Here is a 20,779-nt window from a genome sequence, read left to right on the forward strand (position 1 = left end):
TTTAATGCAAACAGCAACTACAAAATATCCACTGTGACTAAGGCAAATCTTATAACTACCAACCACCTGTCAGAAACCACCATCATTTTCACCCCAAACTCCCAATAAGAACAGGGACCACTGTATTGTTCCTGTTCTTCAGAATCAAGTCTCACCTGTGGTCAGTGCAGAAAACAATTCTATTAAACTGAGTCCAATACAGAAAAACCTTGAGAGGGGGAAGAGTTTCATTTCCATGTAAGGAAAGTCCTATGAGCCATCTTACCTATTTCTTCTCCCCTTTGGAGGTCCATTTGGCAGATTAGGAAATGATGCTTTAAAGGGAATGACATCCCTATTTCAAACTACATATTTTCCTGTAATGCTTAAATTCAAACTCAACATTTGAAGACATAGGATCTTGAATAGAATATTGGTTTTCCCATTTTCCTATCTAATTGTATACATTGATTAATCATCTAGTCTTGGGAACAGACCATGACACAAAGGCTAGATCCAGCAAGGCAATCTATCGATACTGGCTTCTTCCTTACGTGCTGGAAGGAAATGCTGAGCTGGGCCTGGACCTTCTGAGGTGGAGGAGCCTAAAGACTATATCTGAGTAAAAGACGCACTGATGATGCTGACCCCAAGGGCAAAGGTAGATGCACAGGGAAAGAAGTGGTGCAGGGCGCATCATCAGTCTGAATACATGAAAGACATTTTCCAGATATTTATGACCAGAAGAGGAGTTGGGGTAAAACGGGAGGGCACAGACCAGGACCCCGGGGAGGTAGTGACCTGCCCTGATGTCCCCTGGGGATCATGACCATTCAAGCTCTAGACCTGGCCCTTAAAATCTGGTGCCTGCTTCTCCTCTCCCCTAGGCTGCCCTTACTCAGGATCTCTCTGGGAATACTCAAGCCATGGGCCAGCACTGCAAAGCAGCGAGCCAATGAGGGGCCGTGGAGAGTTACAGAAATCGACATCAGCAGAAAGCCCAACCGCACAAAGGAAACCACAAATTTGGCAAAGGATTGTTGTTAGGGCTTCGTACACAAGATTGAAGGTTTGATGAAGGCTTGCAAGTGAAATTTAGTAAATAATGCCTACAGTGCCCTCCACCATCTCTTCTCCCAATATACCTGTGAGAAAAGGAGGTGGGAACCAGGACATGTTTAATCAAACAGCACAGCTGGCTGGTAATCCCAACAATCCTAGGGAATACTCAAAGGCACTTATGATGGGGAAGCAAGTTTGCCTTAGGGCATTTTCCAGTCATATCCTAGATTCTTGTGACCCAAATTGGTTAAATGTCAATGTTTCAGATCCTGTTTTATAACTTACCTCTCGTAAACTGATTCGGACAGGATAGATAATATTGGATCCATCCCTCTTAAATTGTGTATGCTCTTTATCTTTAATGACAAAAACAATATCCGCTGGAATACTATTGGGCATTTCATCTCCTTCCCTTGGAAAAGTGATTTTTGTTCCTTCTTTCCATCCTTTTTTTATTTCAATGGTGAGAATTTTGTCCTCTGTTCTAACACTTCTCCCATCAGGGTTCAGCCTTTTTCGGGAAATCTTCATCCGTTTGGTACAACCATTATAGATTTCTTCAAGAGATACTTTAAGTTCATGGATAACTGGGGGGTCTTGCCTGGGTCGAGTTGAACCCACTGGGGTCCTCTCCCTAGGATACCCATTCATGCTGAAACCAAAGGCACTAAAAGGATCTCCATCTACTTCCATTTCTTCACCATCTCTATTAGTAGCCATTCTTCTACCAAAGAAGACTTCAAAAGGATTGGCTCCTCCGAAAAATGCTGCAAACGTGGCATGAGGATCACCATGAAAGGTGTACCGGAAGGTACCTCCATGTCCATCAGTCCCACCAGCTCCTCCTTTTAAGCCTAGGTGAGATGAGCAACATGTTAGAGAGACACCCTTGTGAGATAAAATAGAGATGCATAGTTCACAACCCACTTGAGCCATGAACTACTCAAAAGAAACAAGGAAGTATTTACTTTGGGGAAGAAGAAGGGGTCCACATCTGTGATTCCCTTGTTCGAGGGACCAAATTGCTTGGAAACACTGACAGGTTAAGGGACTTGACCATGGTTAACCAGGCTAATGTGTCAGGGGCAGGAGGTAAACATTACATCTTCCTATTCCAAGGCTGACTCTTTATTACTTCTTATAATTAAAAATCTAAAAGAATGTGCCACTTTTGTCTATTTTCTAGGCCAAAATTTTCTAGGGTTGTTCTTTGATAATGTTTTACAATCCTAAAGAGCAGTGATATAATGAACGAGAAGAGAAAAAATGGCACTTTGAACTTCTCATCAGAGAGATGACTTTTGATTTGTCACTTTTAAAGTCAGAGGTCTTTCCATAAGCAAATATTCAGAAACCAGATTTTAACTTGACCATGAATTTCAAGTCAATGGGATTACAAATTCCTCAGGAAAGAGACTTTTTTTGTGCATTTAGAGTTAGAGTTAGGATTAGTTTTTGTTACTAACTGGCAAGTTATTGGTAATTGGTAATAACCCTAAAGAAAACTTTAACTAGCTTATTTAAAACAAACAAACAAACAAACAAACACCCTCTACCAGCTAAAATCTCACTTTAATGGTAAAGAATAAAAAAGGGAAGACTTTCTAGGTATGGAAAGGATAGAAATCTAATCATGAAACCTCTCAATGGAAAATATCCTATTTCTAAATAACAGAATTTAATCTTAAGAGTTATCACTCTAAGACTGCCACTTCAATCAAGCCGAGTCTATTGAAAGAGAGATGTCAGAGGCTCTGGACACATGTGGCTGCTGGATCCCCAGCCCTCAGGGCACCTCACTGTCATCAAATCACTGCTAGATGGCTAGATGGCCCAAGAAAGAGATGGTGTAATTATAGAAAGAACATACTAAAAGCTAAAAGCTGAAAGTCACAAGATCTTTGAGTAGTTTAGGACAGTTAGTGCTTCTGTCACTTAAATTTGAATTGGTTAAACTTATGGAAGGGTCTCAAGGATATTCCCCAATAAAAAATTTAACAAAATAAAATATAAAAAATTATGTTAGGGACAGGGCTAAAAGCTCCAACAGGCTAAATAACCTGCTAAATCCAACCTTAAAATGAAATTCTTTGCTTCTTGTTAATAGAAAAAATCACAACAAAAGATGGATGATCTTCCCAATGAATATCACTGGGAAAACTCAGCTTGTCCTTCCCCCCAATTGCTTTCTCTTCCATACAAGTGTCTTGTCCCCCTCCCCTTATGTTTGGTTATGCCCTCTGTGTGAGAGTTGGTATCTTCTAGGTAAGTCAACTCCCACTTGCAGTGGCCATGTCAAGTTATGACAACAACTCCATTGATCAAAAGATAAAGAATCTAATGGAAAAATGTTCATTTGGATCTTTTCCCACCAGTCAAAGATCAGAGGACTCTCTCAAAACCAACACTATCCCACTGAAATCCAGGAGCCCACACACCCATCTCAATCAAGCATTCTGAACCTGAGGTTCAACAACTTGTTGAAAATGTTGATATAATTGGCTTCCTTTGTAATCCTCTGTATTTTTCTTTATATTTAAAAACCATTGACTCCATGAAGTGCTCCAAGCCTTCTCTAGACCACTGCCAAATTCGTAAAGAGCCTCTGATTTGGTCCAATACTTTACTAAGAGATGAATCCATGGTATCTCTAAAAAGTGGTCAACATGTTTTTCCACTTCTCGACCCACCCCCGACACACACATGCACACATTCACAAAGACCTCTAGTGACAAGGAAGTCCTCAGTTTTTGGGACAGCGTATTTCATTTTGGAACAACTCTAAATGTGAAGGAAGTTTTCTTTTATCCTGAACTAAAATCCATCTCCCTTTAGCTTTCCTCCACTGGTTCCAGCTCTATTTTTAATTGGAGTCATGTCTTAATTTCAATCATCTCACGTCATCATTCCAGAAATCTAAAATAATTTTGCCAAACTTCCCATAGTAGGTCGTACAAGGGCTATTGCTCCCATTTCACTGAAATGCAAAAAGCTACCAGATGTGATCAGTATGATGATGGCTCTGAGGAAGAAAATTAGACAGAAATAGTGTGAAAGATCTGCTTATCACAAGGAGCCATTCCTGTGGAAAATCAAAACCCTGAGATAAGAAGGTCTCCATCTACTTGGGATCCCACTACTCCTCTTGGTTCTGTCATTCATCCCGACTCTTCCTAATACAGACGAAACCCTGGCAGAGGCAGGGCAGAGCAAAGTCTTCCAGAATTGTCCCACAGGAGCCTTTGAGCCCTCTGACCTTGGAATTAGCACCTGCTACATGCTGGCATCTATGACTTTCTTAATGAAAAAGGGACAGCATCTGTCTCCTTGCAGGCGTGCAGGCAGAGGATCTGAGTTTTGAATATACCTCAACCACCTGCAGGAGAGGCGGCAAAGGAGGAAAAGTGCTCCAAGACATTCTGAGAAGGGAGATGTTACTATCAAGCCCAGGGGTATCAGAGAAGGAATTACTGAAAAGGGAAGAGCAGATTCTACAGGGCAGAAGCAGGGTGTGTGTGGCTAAGTGAAAATATAAATGGATGGAAGGGAATATGGTAAAAGGAAATTAGAAGCTCCACTCAGGAATCTCTACTGAAGCCTCAACACAATCAAGCTCCACTGTATACTGGAGCAAGGAAGGAACCTAGTAAAGGCTATAAATTAGCCCAGGAACTGTGGCAGCTCTGTGACAGATGGATGGGCAAGATGAGAGCTGTTGGAAAGCAAAAAAGGCACACTGGATTGCTTAATAACTTGGACAAGAGATCAGGCTGACCTGTATTTGGGGATGAACATGTGACTAGAGAGAATGGATGAAGAGGAAGCTAGAAATGGAAGGGGAATGCAAAAGCCCGGAGGTCAGAGATGGCAGGTTATCTATTTCCTCAAGTTTTCCTGACTCCAAGTCTGATGCTCTACTCACTACTCCATTTAACTGCCCAGGTTGCCTACTTCCAACAGCATAAGGGTCAATTTGGCTGGAGAATAGAATGTAAGGACTAGAGTACCAGAAAGTATCAAAAGAAATGACAACATTGATCATCAAAAGCTTTAAATGACCAGAAATTAGGAATGTGTGTCTTATCTGAGCATCAGTCAGAGGCCAGGGTGATGGAGGGGCTCTGGGATGACCCTTTTGGAAGCTGTATGGAAGGTGTGTGTGAGGGGAACTGTCCAAGTGAGAGGTGCTGAGGAGAGCAAGGAATGAGGATAGTCAGTCAGGGCTTAGGGACAGTGAGGGACAAGTCCAGGACAATGCCAAGGCTACCAACTTGGGTTCCTGAGAAGGTTATATTGCCCTAGGCAGGGTAAGTTGTGTTAGACATGCTGTGTTGGTATGGCTTGGGCTAAGGGGGAGATAGCTAGTGGTAAGAATGTGAGAACAGGGAGCAGAATACTGATTTTCTAGATTAGCTTTGAAAGAAAGAGCTAGGATACCATAAGGGAATAAAAAGGCCAAGACAGATTTTTTTTTGGATTTTTGTTTGGGGAAGGGAGGAAGATAGGGAAGATATGAGCAAGACTAACATAGGCAAAGGAAAGCAGTCAGAAGATAAATGATGGAGTAAAGTCCTGGAGGAAATAGAAGTTAACCTGATAAGAAAAAAAACACCTGGACTTACCGAAAGGATAAATGTCAAGGCAAGGGGAATTAGGTTATCTTCTTATAAACAGGTTTTCTTTGGGGATTCAAAGTTATCTGAGTTGTTTGTAATTTTAGGGAAATAGATTTATTTGGCAAAATAAGGTCAAGCCATTAACTATGTAGAAAAGAAAGAAGTAGGAAAGACATCACACCTGAGCAAAAAGGGAATAATGCCAACGCAACTATTCCGTACCTAAATAAAACTTAGCAAACCATAAAAAATAATATTATATTTACAAATAAAACCATTTGTAGAAAATTTGAATAAAGAAAACAAAAAGGACCCTAAAAAATCCTTATGTGAAGTTTTCTGTAGATGATACTTGATCATTTATCTATCTTCAGAGGAGGAAATCTCCATTTCTTTTTCAGGATATAGCCTTCTTCTTCAAAGGTCCCATTTTAAATGTGAACAATTCTATGATAATGCTTAATTATATAAAATTTCAATTGTGTTTAAATCATCTCGTTTTTTCTAAGATTCAGAATTCTTAATACATCATAGATTGGGGGGGGAGGGAATGAGGCAGGCAATTGGGGATCTTAAATGACTTGCTCAGGATTACAACTGAGTGTCAAGTATCTGAGGTTGAATTTGAACTCAGGCCCTCCCGACTCCAGGACTAGTGTTTCATCCACTGTGCCACCTAGCTTCCCCCACATCAAAGATTTTCAAAAGGTTCTTTTTTGGAATATACATTCATTACATGTACATAGCCACACCAAATAGAAACAATGATAGACATTTTACTAGTAGCTGCAGCTCTGTAGTTTTAAAAAGTCAATTGCTCAGAAGCTTTCTCCATAGTCCTGATCTCAGTAGCTCCATGCACCTGATGGTCTGTGAGTGTGTCTCTTGGGAAGGGTCCTTATCCCAAAAGCTGCCCAGGCACACAATGCTGGGCACTCATCAGGGACAGGATTATAGAAAAATATGCATTTGGAATGATGGGTAGACACAAACCCAATGATAGAATATAAAGCAATTACTGCTTTAAAAAGAAGTCTTTAATGTTAGCTATAGGGACTAGACTCTGATTCCATTGATACAAGGAGCTCTCAGATGAGGAACCTCCCAATATGGCTGACATTTCTGTGAAAGACAATCTTCGGGCACTGAGAATTTAAGCAACTTGCCCAGGTCTTGGAGGCATTAAGTAGCAGAGGACTTGGCCTAGGTCTTCTGTCCACTGAAACCATACAGTCATCTCCTTAAGTTGTTCAACCAAGACAAAGATATAATTGGTTTAGTGTCCCCATTATAAGGATACATTTTCTTAAGGCCTTTCTTAGCCTCTTCAGTGCTAAAGACATAGTGAGCATTTTAAAAAACTCTTGTAGATTGACTATGGTTTATTTACTGTGGCAAAAGCTAAAAATTAGTCAAATTTATTTTTCACACCCTCCCAAACAACTTGCCCAGGGGACAAGCTCAGGAAGTGATATTCCTATGGTCCTCTAGTGGAAACACTAGAGCTCTCTTATGGCTACCATGATGAAAACAAAGTTGACCCCAAACAATGATTTAGTGCTGATCTACAGACATTATGGAAATCTATTAATTGAGACCCTTGCAAGCTTTCTCTTTACAGTTAAGAGAGCCTTCTCAAAAGTTTCCTCTTCAAAATTAGGAAGATGGAGAGTAACTTTGAAAACAAATTCTAAATTGACAAACTGAAGAAATTCACTTGAGTCTAGCTAATATCTAATCTCTTAATCTACATAAAAACACGGGAAGGCAGGCATGCTTTTGGTTCAACATTAAAATTTTGAACCAATAATTTTGTTTGAAATGTTCAGGTCTCTTTCACCTCCAAGATTCCATGCCTAAATTCAATAGTGTTCTAACCTGGTAGCCATTTTAGGGTAAAAAAATACATTTCGGGGGCCTCACTTTCTTGGCACATGATTGCTGTTTACAATTAAGCTAAAAACTTGTTCTGGTATTTTATGACATCAGGCAAATTCTTTCCTTTCCAGGCACCAAGCCAAAAACAAGCTAGAAACTAGATGCCAGAGCTCTTGCTTCTAGGGGCTGCTCTGTCTTGTTCAACCAATACACTAGGGTTCTTGTATAGAAGGAGATAAATAATTTGCTTTTAAAGTAAAAATAAAATACATAAAAATCCTTCTAATTTTAATTGTCAAACAAGACTCAAAAAACAAAAAAACAAACAAACAAACAAACAAAAAAAAAAAACAGGCTATTTATTCATCTCTAGAATAAAACAAATTGCAAAAGGGGCCGGATATAACTTCTGAAACTCAGTGCCTGGAACGGTTTAAAGTTTCTTTTCAAAAATAGATCCCAAGTCAAATCATGGAAAGTGCGCTGTATGAAATCGCTTATTCAAACGACACATTCAGCAAATAGACAATTCAAACACAAGCAATCAAGCAAGACGTGGTACGGTCATTTTGGTCCCTTTCTGGCCCTGTACACGCTCTCCTCCTCCACATAGGTCCCAGCGCCCCGGGTGAACTAGGACAGAATGGGAGACAGACAGACAGTCACCCCCGCCCCCACTGACATCCTCCCGCTCACACACAGACACGACACTTACCCTCCTCCCCATACTGATCATAGATCTCTCTCTTTTTAGGATCACTCAGAACTTCATAGGCTTCGGCCACCTCTTTAAATTTTTCCTCTGCTTGAGGAGATTTGTTCTTGTCCGGATGGAATCGGAGGGCTTGTTTGCGGTAAGCTTTCTTAATTTCTTCATCAGAAGCTCCTTTCTCAATCCCCAAAATGGAATAATAGTCTTTCCCCATTCCGAATGTCTTGAAATGAACTTAGATTTTCCTTTATGTAAGAAAAAAGATACAGATGTACCTGCAGTCTTAGCGACAGAAGGACCCTAAGAAACTGAGAGCTCGCTGGGCAGTGCCGGGCACGGGGAGCCGCCTCCTCCCTGCTCTGCTCCCTCCCTCCCTCCGGCTCCTTCCGAGACAAACAGAGACCTCCTCTCTCCTGGTCCTCCCATTTTATACTACGTGTCTCGGCACCTTCTAGAAGAGCCAGGGCTCCGCACGTCATTTCCCAGACTGCCTCCGGCCGGGACCAGGCTCTGGGCTGCGCTCCTCCGGGATTAACTCTTGCTCTGCCTTCTCGCTGTGCTCAGTCCCTCCCTCTCTCTCCTGGTCTGTGCCAAACGTTTGGGCAATAATAAAAACCAACCATGATTATTTTATTTCTATTCCAGATTATTAAAGAACAGTTAGACTCTCCTAAATGAGCCCTATAGTAGCCTTCAGAAAGCCCCCAAAGCTGCCCACCATTGCCCTCTCCTTAACTTTGCAGAAAAGCCCCTACCTTTCAAGTCAGCTTTTGAGGAGCTGAATCTCATAAACCCAACTTTCTTTGGTATTCTCTTGTTTTTACTCTAAGACAGCACCAGGTTCTCAAAACCTAATGAATTCTTTTCTTCTCCTTTGCTTTTTAGACAGGGTAGGCTAATGCATGAGGAAAATGACCCGTGCTAATGCCAAAAGACACTACTCATTTCTGCAAGCTCAACGAGACACTAACTAATTCCAGGTTACATGGGGAGCTATATAATTGGCTCATCAAGTATAGGGGCTAATCAAGGTAGAGATTTGAGTCTTAAAGTAAAATACTTGAATCTGTCACTTCAAATAAACAAGGCAATCCCAAGTCATAAAATGACTGTCCCGTTTTCCTGAGAAAACCTTTCACTCTGTGAAATGCTAGCAGAAAATCTGGCCTCAAGTTACCCTTCTAATGTTAGCTATAGGACACCAGGAGTTGAACTCTAAAGCTGGAAAGGAAATACAAAGTCTTCTCTTTCCTCCTCCCTGCTGCACATGGAAGGAAACAGAGTTCAAGAAAGGAAGGGTGGGCAGCTGGTCTCAAGTCACCCCTTGTAATCTCAATTTAGTATCCTCTGAATACAGACTGGGGGGAAAGAGTTAAGGGAAAATTTCATGGACTACATCATGCCATATCCTATTGTAATTTGGGGTGGAAGGAGAAATACCAAAATACTCAGTGTATCCCGCTGGACTGGGAGTGTGAATCCCATCTCAGACACTGCCTCTGGTGGCAACTGGAAAGCAGAGATGGCTTCTAATTGCTCTGGGCCCGTCTCATCTGTAGAAGGCCGAAGGTTGGACTCAATCACTCAATCATGTCCCTGCCAGCTCTAAATCTCTGACACTCTGGGTGGTCACAGGGAGCCACTCCTCTTAGAGGGTTTTCATCTCCATCTTCTTTGGCACCCATGGTCTCTGATTCTTTAAAATCTTTTCCCTCAAAAATTTTTTTAAAAATATTTTTAAAACTACCTTAATGACCTAAACACAGAGATACTCATGGGTATTATGGGAAAAGTTGTAAGCATGGAATTGGGAGCCATGACTTCAGCTCTCCCACAAGTCACCAGCTAAGAGAGAAGCTCCATTTTCTGATCTGTAAGTCATAATAGCTGCCATATTCCAGGGAAGCTGTGACCCTGTGGATCAAACCCATGACACACATTAAAGCAACCGTACAAAGGTGACCCCACTATTTTTAGCCAGCCATCTTTGGATTCTCACCTCAGAGGCCAAAGAGCTGCACACGGGGAGTCCCCAGGCTTCACTGAACCTTTGGGGACAGCCTGATCTTGTGTTTAGGGAAAAGCACAACTCCATAAGGCCACCTTCTCATTTCAATTATTCTAAAATGCCCAATGCCAATAAATTGAGGGCAGGAATAAATACCTGAAGCAATAAGCATGAACAAGAAAATTACCCTACAATGAGAATGAATTTTCTAGGGAAAACACTGAGTTTCTTTAAAAAACGAAAATGCAAATTATCATCCGACCAAAATCATTTTTAAGTGGCCAGAAATGTTATTAGGATCATTCTATATACAATGAAGATTTAAGAAAAATGTTACTAAGATTTGTTTTCAACACACTGATAGAAACAAAATCATCGAATCAGCTATATAAACCAAGGTGTGTCAGTGGACTAAACCAAGGTAAACAGGAGGATGGAGAAGCACTGCCCCTCAATCCAAGGGGAATTCAACCTAGAAAGTCAAAGTCCTAATTCATCCATTTGCCAAACTGCCAGCTAGCTGTTGTTTTGGTTGGTTTTAATTAGTTGCAACATGTTTTTAAAATCACAAAAGTAAATTTCAATTTAGTTACAAGTCAGGATCAGCCACTGTCCTTTCTAAAAAGTGCTGATTTTGGTTATCTGGTAAAACTTATAACATGTTCTCCATAACTTAGAGCTGGACCCAGGTCATCCAATTTTATAATTTTGCAGAAACTTAATGTGATTATTATCAAAGCTGTATTTGTTATTACAAAATGATCCACTTGCAAAGCAATGTAATCATCATGCATCCCTGATTTTCTTCACTACCATTCACAACTCCCAAATTCTACTTCAAATGGTTTTCCCTTTTTGCTTGGACAATTAAAATAGCTTCCTAATCTGTTAGAAAAATAACAGAGGTAGTTAAGTGGGCTCAGTGGATAGGCCAATGGGCCTGGTGTCAAGATCTGAGTTCAAATTTGATTTCAGATATGTAATAGCTTTGTATCCTGAACATGTCACTTCACCTGTTTCCTCAATTCGAAAAAAGAGATAACAGTCATCTCCCTCCTATTAGGCGGATCAAATGAGATAATAATTGTAAAATGTTTAGTCTAGTGTGTGGCAAATAGTAAATTTTATGCAAATGTTTATTTTTCATTATTACTACTCCAACCTTACAGTTGTGAGGATCAATAGATCTAGGTACACAGGAGGCAATTAATAAATGCTCTTTTCCCTACTTAATCAATTCATGTCATTAGCTTCTCTTTTCTCTAATTTGCAACCAGATTAAGAGATTAAATTAAAGTACACCACTCCATTGTTTAAAAATCTTGAATAGTTTCCCAATAGCTCCAAATAAAAATCCAAAATCCTTTCACCTAGGAATTCTCAGGCCTTCTCAACCTGGCCTCCAATGCCTTTTTCAGCTTGCTTTCCTCCTGCACTTCACTACCTTTCCAAATACTTCTCATAGTTTCCCAACTCTGAGTTTTTGCTCACATCATTGCCACCTCCTAGAATTGTTCATCTCAACAGATACTACTGTGACTCTTTTCTTGCTTCAAGGTCCATTCTCAGATGACACTTTTCCCTGGCCTTCTCAGGCAGAAATTATTTCCCAATACCTTTTCCCAACATCTGTTTTATAGTTATGGGTCTCATTTTCCCCATTAGAGTTTACATTCCTTTAAGGCTGGAATCAGGTCCGATTTATCTTCTTATTTACATCAAAGCTTAGTAAAGTAGCTTGTACACAGTAGGTGATAAACATAAAATACATGAATATTTAACATCTGCATTAGGAAGTTTGTTCTCAAAAATATATGTATTTCAATTGCACAGTTGACTTATCTTGGAAATTTCCTTCAATGATAATCATTGAAAAACTAACAATGTAGTTTTGTTTGAACTTGAACAATAAAAAGTTTGAACTTAACATATATGATATGTTAAGTTCAAACTTTTTATTTCTTCCCTTTGCGTTGTTATAGTCCATGTTTATACATCTGTGTGCATGTATGTTTTTTCTGCTCCTGCTTGCTTTTGTATTAGTTTGTGTGTTTTCTCATGGCTCTCTAAATTCTTCATAGTCATCATTTCTCATGGCATATTAATATGCAACTAAATCAGTGCCATACAATTTGCTTGGCCATTAGTCAATAGCCCATTTGGTGGATATGGGACATTTTTGGTTTTGATCTCCCTAAAGAGATTCTTAGATCAAACACAAAAGTGTTTTGTAAACATCAAAGTACTACATAAATGGTACCTATGATGTTTTGGCAAAACTTCAATTTTCATTTTTTTTTATTTTTTATTTTTTATTTTTATTTTTTTCAAAATACATGTCAAGTCAGTTACCAATATTCACCCCTGTAAAACCTCGTGCTCCAAACCGTCTTCCCTCCCTCTTCATCTTCTCCTCCTCCCTTAGACAGCAAGTAACCCAATATAGGTTACACATCTGCAATTCTTTTAAACACATTTCCATTTGTCATGCTGTGCAAGAAAAACTAGATCAAAAGTGAAAAAAAGAGAAAGAAAAAAACAAGCAAATAACAAAAAAAGTGAAAATACTACATTGTGATTCACATCCAGTCCCTCTATTCTTCTCTCTAGATGCAGATGGCTCTCTTCCCAAGTCTTTTGGAATTGGTCTGAATCGCCCTATTAGTGAAAAGAGCCACATCCATCACCTGACATGATGATCAGCTTTATCATCACATAACCTTTTTATTGCTGTGTACAATGTTCTCTTGGTTCTGCTCACTTCACTTAGCATCAGTTCATATAAATTTTTCCAGGCTTTTCTAAAATCAGCCTGCTCATCATTTCTTATGGAACAATAATATTCCATTACATTTGTATAACTTATTCAGACATTTCCCAACTCAGTTTCCAGTCTCTTACCACTACAAAAAGAGGTGTCCTTTTCCGATCTCTTGGGGATACAAACGCAGTAGACACTGCTCAACTTTTATTTTAAAAGGAAGATTAGCAGGCAGCTAGTGTTATTACCTCTTTAAAATTTTTTGAAATAACACATTAGGAATAAAAACTACTAAATGGCAATTTGGGGGGGGATGAAGCTGCAAAAGAGGTTGGGGTTCTTGGGCTGAATCTAATAAGATGAAATTCAATAGGAATAAAAGTAATGTCTCACTCTAAGATTTCAAAAATTCAATTTGCAACTATAAGTTGGGGGAAGAAAAGCTGGTGAGCAGTTTTGATTAAAAATTACCAAAGGATCTTAGTGACCTGAAACTTCCCTATAGGTCATTAAATGATAGGTCAGCCAAAGAAGCTGATGTCTAGGCTTCAGTGGCAGAGTTCTAACTTCTAAGCACAGGACAGTAGTTCTGGTATCTGCCCTATTTAAAAAAAAAAATCTCCAGTATTATGATCATTTCTGGGCCCTGACTGAAGTTTACAGAGATCTTTGATAAATTGGGGATCATCCAGAATCAGGGTGCAAAGGATGAAGGGGCTATGAGAACTGAAGAACTGGGAACCCTGGGTAACAGCGAATAGGAGAGAAGCTCCAGGGGATTAGTGCTGCCTTAGGAAGGCCTAGAGGCCTAACCAATAAGTCTTAACCCATGAGTTAATCAAGGTTCCTATCTAAAGAATGTTCCTAATAAGATGGCTAGGATAGCCCTTCCAGAAGGGCCACAAAGAAAATTCACGTACCTTCTTGGCCTTGGTGGGCCTCTTGTTCAGGTGTTCTTCACTTGGCAACTGGGGTTGGATACTATATTTCAGTGGTTGCCAAGGATGCAGTTCCATAGCACTTTCAGAGAGTGATGATAACTATTTTATTCTTGTACAAATTCTTCCTGTAAATGGCATCTTACTCATTTGTTTGTTTCCAGGAAACCTGAGCAAAAATGAGCTAACACTTTTATATCTATGTTGTGTGTACCACTTGATATTATGCTTCGATCAAACACTCATTAAGCAATGACTACATACAGGGTACTATATTGCAAAGACAGATGAAATCTTTCCTGCCCTCCAGGAGAGTTTATATTTTTCTGGAAGTGGGAAGGATACGCCAGAGAAGTAAATACAAATCAGTTGGCCTTCCTTAACATCCCCAGGGCCTTAGCATATAGGTGGCAGTTCTAAAAACTTGATTTAAAAAAAAAAATTGGCAAAGAAGGGGCAGTCACAGGATGGGGAGGTAGAAAAAAGAGGTCTCTCCAAACTGGCTCCTAGATGATATAGAAGAGAGGAGAGAGGCAATTCCAGCTATGAGGTGTTCCTGGTGTACAAGTATGGAAGCAAGATGGTGAGCTGAAGGAACAATAAACAGTATAAGCAACAGTTCAGAGACCTGACTGGAAGTAGAGTGGAAGAAGGAAACTCACAGGAAATAGGACAGGAAAAGCAGGAAGGATCCAGCATCACAAAAAGGCCTACATTTCCAATTTCAGGATTTGGTCTTTGCCAAGGGTGCTAATAATTTATGGAAGATTGCTACATGTAGAGAAAGGGGGATATGATCAGTTCTTTTTCTGGAACAGTGATTTAGCAACTGTATGAAATAAGGACAGCAGCAGGGAGAAAGATGGACCAGTCAAGTCAATTAGCAATTAATAGAAACACTTCTTATGTACCAAGCAATGAGGAAGCTGTTTCAGGACTTGGCAACTTATAAGGGTGAAAGAGAATAAAAAATCTAGTGTAACTTCATGGTAAAATGATGATAATTTCAAGAGAAAAGGAAAAATATGAAGGATAGATGGATTTGGGACCAAGATATAAGGAGTGATGCCTGCAGGACATCTACATGGAATTTTTCAACTAATCATGGTGATTCAAGATTCAGTTTCCAACAAAGGAGAAAGCACCAATCTGGACATAACTAAACTCACAGATGGGATATCAAGAGGATATAGAATGAAGACAGATGGAGACCCAGAGCAGAACCTACAGACAACCATAGTTAAGAAGAAGTTTGGAGGACAGAAGGGATACTGCAGAAAATGTAAGTACAACTGAAATTATTTTTAAAAATAAAATAGCTAGCATTCATCTGGCTGAAGGATCAACAATAATCCTGAGAGGTAAGTGCTACAATGATCCCCATTTCAGAATGGATAAGGGATGACCTGCCCAAGGTCACACAGTCAGGGAATAAATGGGCACAGTGGAGAAGGAAGTGGAGAACTCCAAGTCTGACTCCTTCCACAAACAAGTCGGTCTCCTTACCTGTAGAATGGAGATAATAGATGCTTCTACCACCTTGGGTTGTTTTAAGATCAAATAAGTTAGCCATGTGTTGGGTAGCACTCTGGAAATGCTATTGGGAGTCTCTGCCCACAGAACAGGGGCGCTGAATGCTCACACATGCGAGGTGTCTGCTTTCTGAGGACTAATCCAACTGGGAACAGAGAGATATACACAAGCTTAAGGTGGGCCATGTGGAGATGAATGACCAAACAAAGACAGACACAAAATGGCCCACCTCAACCCTATATATCATGTGAGTTAAAGATCAATCATTAGATTGAGAAAAATATCAATCTTGAAATCATAAAACTCAGTCGATACTGGTGTAGAAAGAGGGTACAATAAGTAGGAGGATGGCCTACAAGTTCTCCTTGGGAGAAACAAGCAGAGGAGTTGGCAGGGTTGACTCTCTCACAGTCAAAAGCTAAGCAGGTATCATTTCACAGGATATTTGATCATCTTATATTTCAGTGATAAGCACTTGCAACCCTCCTTCCAAACACCATAAGGCTAACTGAAGTTTAGGGACCAGTTGCAGATCATGTGAAATCCCTTGAAAGATCTAACTAGAGAAAACACTTGTGATTCTCTGATCATAAATATTTGGGAAGACTTGAAAATTGGTCATTTCACCAGAATCAAGAAAGAGGCTCAGTTTAAAGAGGCATTTGTTACAGATGGGAAGATTCTGGAGAGACATAACATCAAGCTCCATTACCCTCTCCTGAGTCCTCAGAGGGGCTGGCCTTAGCACATAGATGAAGAAGGTCCCTTGTCCAGAACATTACAGGTAGCTGGATAGCCACCCTACAAAGCTGACCTAACAATCTTTCGGGGACTGACCCTGCCTAGGATGATCCCAAATAGCGTCATCAAGGAGTACTTAAAGTTCAATGAGTAAAGACACATGCATGGACCTGAGAAGACCTTATGAAGGAGGACACAAAGGACATAGCTGATGAAATATATGGCCAGAAAAGATGGCTGTTGGGTGATTTCAGAGAGGCCTGGAGAGACCTGCATAAACTGATGCTGAGTGAAGCGAGAGAATCTCATACTCGGCAGTAACAAGATTATGTGATGGTCAACTCTCTCAGACTCGGCTCTTTCCACCATGAGGTGATTCTGGCCAGTTCCAATAGATTTGGGATGGAGCGAGCCATGTGCATCTAGAGAGAACTACAGAGACTGAATGTAGATCACAATAAGTATTTTCACCTTTGTTGTGGTTTGCTTGCTTTTCCCCCCTCATTTCTTTTCAATTTGATTTTTCTTGTGCAGCATAATAAATATGGAAATATGTTTAGAAGAATTCCAAATTTAACCTATATTGGGTTATCTGCTATCAGGGGAGGGAGAAAACTTTGGAACACAAGGTTTTGCAAGGGTGAATATTGAAAACTATCTTTGCATGTATTTTGAAAATAAAAAACTATTAAAAAAAATTTTAAGATGGCTGCTGGGCCACATACTCTTATAGCCATATTATCTCAAGAGAATATGAAAAAACCAATTTAAGAAAGGGTTCAGACCAGGTACACAGTGGGATGCAAACTGTCTCACTGAAGAGAACTCAAAATGTCAGGCAGTTAAGGGATTCCAGTTGAGTCTAAGCCACAAATCATCCATCTTCCAAACTGCTGCATTATTTGGGTTTATTTTAATTAGTTGTGTGAGTTTTTTAAAACTACATAGAGAGAAGACAGCATATCCAAAACAGAATTTGTTCCCCCTTTCTGCTAAGGACACTCTCAGTCCACCAGTCATTCAAATTTGCATCTTTAGGAGCCCTCCCTGACTCTTCACAGCCCTATCTCCACTCTCACATCCTATTTTCTCTCCAAAACAGTTCTCTCATCCACCTTTCTTTTTCTTTCTCTCTCTCGCATATGCTTCTTCATAATCTCTCTCCTGACCAGTAAGCCTTCCATTTGGTGTCCCTGCCTCCTCCTCTCCACATAGCTGCCAATGATGTGCCTAAGATGTAGAGCTGACCACACCCAGGAATTCTTTACAATACCTAGAATCCAATACAGTACATATGTCCCTGGAAAGTCCTCTCCCCCGCTCCTCATATACTTCAAAGCTCAGCTCAAGTCCCATTTCTCACATGAGGACTGTTCCGGTCCCCAATTCCTAAAGCTTCCCCCCCTAAATCACATAGCATCGACTTTTGTGTTTTTTATCTACTTCTATGCAGACGTGTTTCCTTAACCGAGTGTAAACCCCTCAAAGCAGAGATGGGATGACTTGAACTTTGTCTCTCCTTCACTTAGCACAGCGTCTGGAACATATCATGCATTTAATAAATGCTTGGAGGATTGCTTCATTGAATAAATAACATGGAGTCAGGAGTGATCTGACATAGTGGCCACTGGCAAGACATCATCATTTCTACAAGTGGGAGTTTCCTCATCTGTAACAGGGACAATGCCTGGAGCACCTAGCAGACAAGATTTTTGGGAAGATCTAACGAGAGTAGTTTGTACACATGTATAATTCCCTTGTTTGTGTAAATGTGTATATATATGAGCATTTATTTAGACATGGGCAAACATGTACATGGATGCATATGCACAGATATAAAGCACTCTGCACACCTGAAGAAAAAAGAGGCTCGACACCTGCCAGACCAGCCCTCTCTTCCCCTGACAGAAACCTGAAAGATCAAAGGATGAGCAAGTTCTGAAAAGAACACAATCTTAGCTTTGGACATGTTGACTCAATTGCATCAGCTGGAACTTGTGAGTCTGCAACTCATAAGAGGGGTCTGGGCTGCAGCGAATGATTTAGAAATCACCTCCTCTTCCTTCCCTCTCCTCAGTCTAAGCCCCCAGACCCTGACACTCACTCATATGTTCCCCTTTGAACTTCCAAGGCCTTCTCAATCTACATCCTTCAGCATTCACACATTTCCTAGTGCTGATCATTACAGTCTGACTGGGCTTCACGTGACCCAGATGATGCTCAAAAATAGATGCCTGTTCTAACAAAACAATGAATTCTAAAAAAATTCCCACAGGTGGCCCTGTGGACCAACAATTAGTGAAAGAGGCAGTAAGGAGTAGGCAGAGTAGGGAAGGATTTCTACTGAGGCATTCATTCACACTCACCCAATCCCACCCCGTACAAAATCTTGGATTCCACTTTAAGTAAACCTGACCTAGGGAAGAGAGGAGAAAACTAATTTTCTTTTCTTTGCCTTATCACATTTTCTTTCCCTTCTTTTCAAACCTCAGCCCATCACTAGCTTACTTTGGAGACAAAGGAGTCATCTGGGCTAGGATGCCTACATGAGGATCTAGTCCATTACCTGATTCCCATTAAGGAAGCACCACTAACTGAGCTCCTCAAATGTACAAACAGCTGTTTCACTGTCCATGGATAAGTGAGAACTAAGAATGGAAAAGGGAGAGGCTACCTCAAATTAGCAAGACAACCATGCAAAGCACACTCTGACCTCTGAATGGTGGAGACCTTTTGAGCTGAGCTATAAATATATTGCTTAGCTCGCATAATTTTTTTAGTAGTTTCCCACTGGTTTTTTAAAAAATGTCAAGTGTTTTCTCTTGAATTTGAATGATTAGCTTTCATTATGAAGCAACATTTTGCAATAGACAATATACAGAATGGCATAAGTCTGTCAAAAAATCAACTAGTCAATTACATCGACAACACTTCTGAATAAATAATTCATTATGATGTCTGAGTCCCATCATTTACAGTCAAGAATGTGGCTCTCTTCAGTGATTAGATATCTTTAGAGACAACATTCAAATGCTGATCACTTTAATAAGTAGTCTCAATACAACTGTTTAGTTCAACTAGCATTTATTAAGTCCTGACACTAAAATGGCCAGAGAGGTATTTTTCCAGTTGGCACCATAGTTATCACTAAAAAACTTTTAATTTTTTAAACACAGAATAAATTATCACGTTATCTGGGATATTTAGATTCAGAATAATCTGTTACACTTTAGGGTCTGACTATCTGAAAAATTAAGCTAATATCATCTAATCCATATTATGGAAAAAATATTTTAAATTCTGAGGGTCTACTATGTGCAAAACCCTATGGGAAAAGTGAGAGGAAGTCTATGACACAGACTATGAGGTAAGTTCTTAAGGGTTTATAATCTGAGAGGACAGACACACACAAAATGAGGGGCAATAGGAGTTGAAGGTATTTAGGGTTAGGGTTACTTAAAGTCACAATACCAGATGACTTCTAAGTGCTCAAAGGCTAAGCCTAAGGTGCAGCCAAACTGCAAAGACTTTAGCAATGGGGCTGGTATATTTGCTGCCCATGAACCATTCTAGTTAACTTCAAAATATTTCTTAACAGTTGGAGACAGTAGCTGGACCTTGGCATCTGAAGTCCGGATGACCCAAGTTTGAATCTACCTTCAGAGAAGTATTAGCTGAATGACCCCAAGTCATTCCCCTTTTGTCTGCCTCAGTTTTCCCCATCATGAAATTCCCTACCTCCCTGGGTCATTGGGAAGACTGAATGAGATCTATTTGTCAAGCACTTATTAACCCTAGCATCTGGCCCATTGGAGACACGACATAAGTGTTAGCTGTGGTGGTCAGCAGGCTCAGAGATTCTCAAAGACCATCTGTGGAATTTCAGAGAGAGGTCTCAATGGGCCTCAAGTGAAGGCAGTGTCTCTGACAAAACTAATTTCCTGCAGTGGAAATATTAAGAAACCAGAGAAGGAAATGAAGAGGCCAGTAAATGTCTAGATAAGGACTACAAATCAAGAACCAGAACCTGCCCCTGGGAGATGGCCATTATTTATTCCATTGTTGCTAAGAATCGACCCATTTCTGGAATGTTTCTTCAATTAACTCCTTTAAATAAAATTTAAGAGAGGAGATAATGATTCTTGTTTTTAGTCACAATGAAATTGAAATCAAAACTTTTACCTAGCAGTTAGCATCACAGAAACCTGTGAGATGTACTATTCTCGTCTCCATTTTACAGAAGAGGAAAGTGGGACTGAGAAAAGTTGACCTATCCATGGCCACACAGTAATGTTAAGAAGTTTCAAAAGGCCATTCATTAATAGTTAATAAAACTGAAAATTCGGCCACTTCTTAGGTGACCTGGGCCAGTCACTTTCCCCTGTCGGCCTCAGTTTCCTCATCTGCAAAATGATCTGGAGAAGGGCCAACCCTTCCTGTATGGGGACACAACTGGAAAATGATTCCACAACAAAAGCCTTCTAAGAACCAGCACTATCAGCACCCTTTCTGACAGTGATGGGAAACCAGGAGATCTTGGTAAGAAGTCAC

The 20,779-nt window shown here is 40.1% G+C and overlaps 1 protein-coding gene across 4 annotated transcripts in view; it reads right to left on the reverse strand.

Moving 5' to 3' along the window:
* DNAJB4 (DnaJ heat shock protein family (Hsp40) member B4) overlaps positions 1-20,779 on the reverse strand; it is a 34,331-nt gene that overhangs the window by 1,458 nt on the left and 12,094 nt on the right. For 2 of the 4 annotated variants that reach the window (XM_051999367.1, XM_051999368.1), the window contains exons 2-3: positions 8,251-8,492; positions 1,327-1,895 (exon numbers count right to left, since the gene is read on the reverse strand). In XM_051999367.1, coding sequence (XP_051855327.1) covers positions 1,327-1,895; positions 8,251-8,461 — 780 coding nt within the window. In that variant the 5' untranslated portion in view covers positions 8,462-8,492. The remainder of the gene's footprint in view (positions 1-1,326; positions 1,896-8,250; positions 8,493-20,779) is intronic. The other 2 variants (XM_051999369.1, XM_051999370.1) reach the window with 1 other exon arrangement.

Source organism: Antechinus flavipes, chromosome 4, assembly GCF_016432865.1.
Source record: "Antechinus flavipes isolate AdamAnt ecotype Samford, QLD, Australia chromosome 4, AdamAnt_v2, whole genome shotgun sequence".
Lineage (NCBI taxonomy): Eukaryota > Metazoa > Chordata > Mammalia > Dasyuromorphia > Dasyuridae > Antechinus > Antechinus flavipes.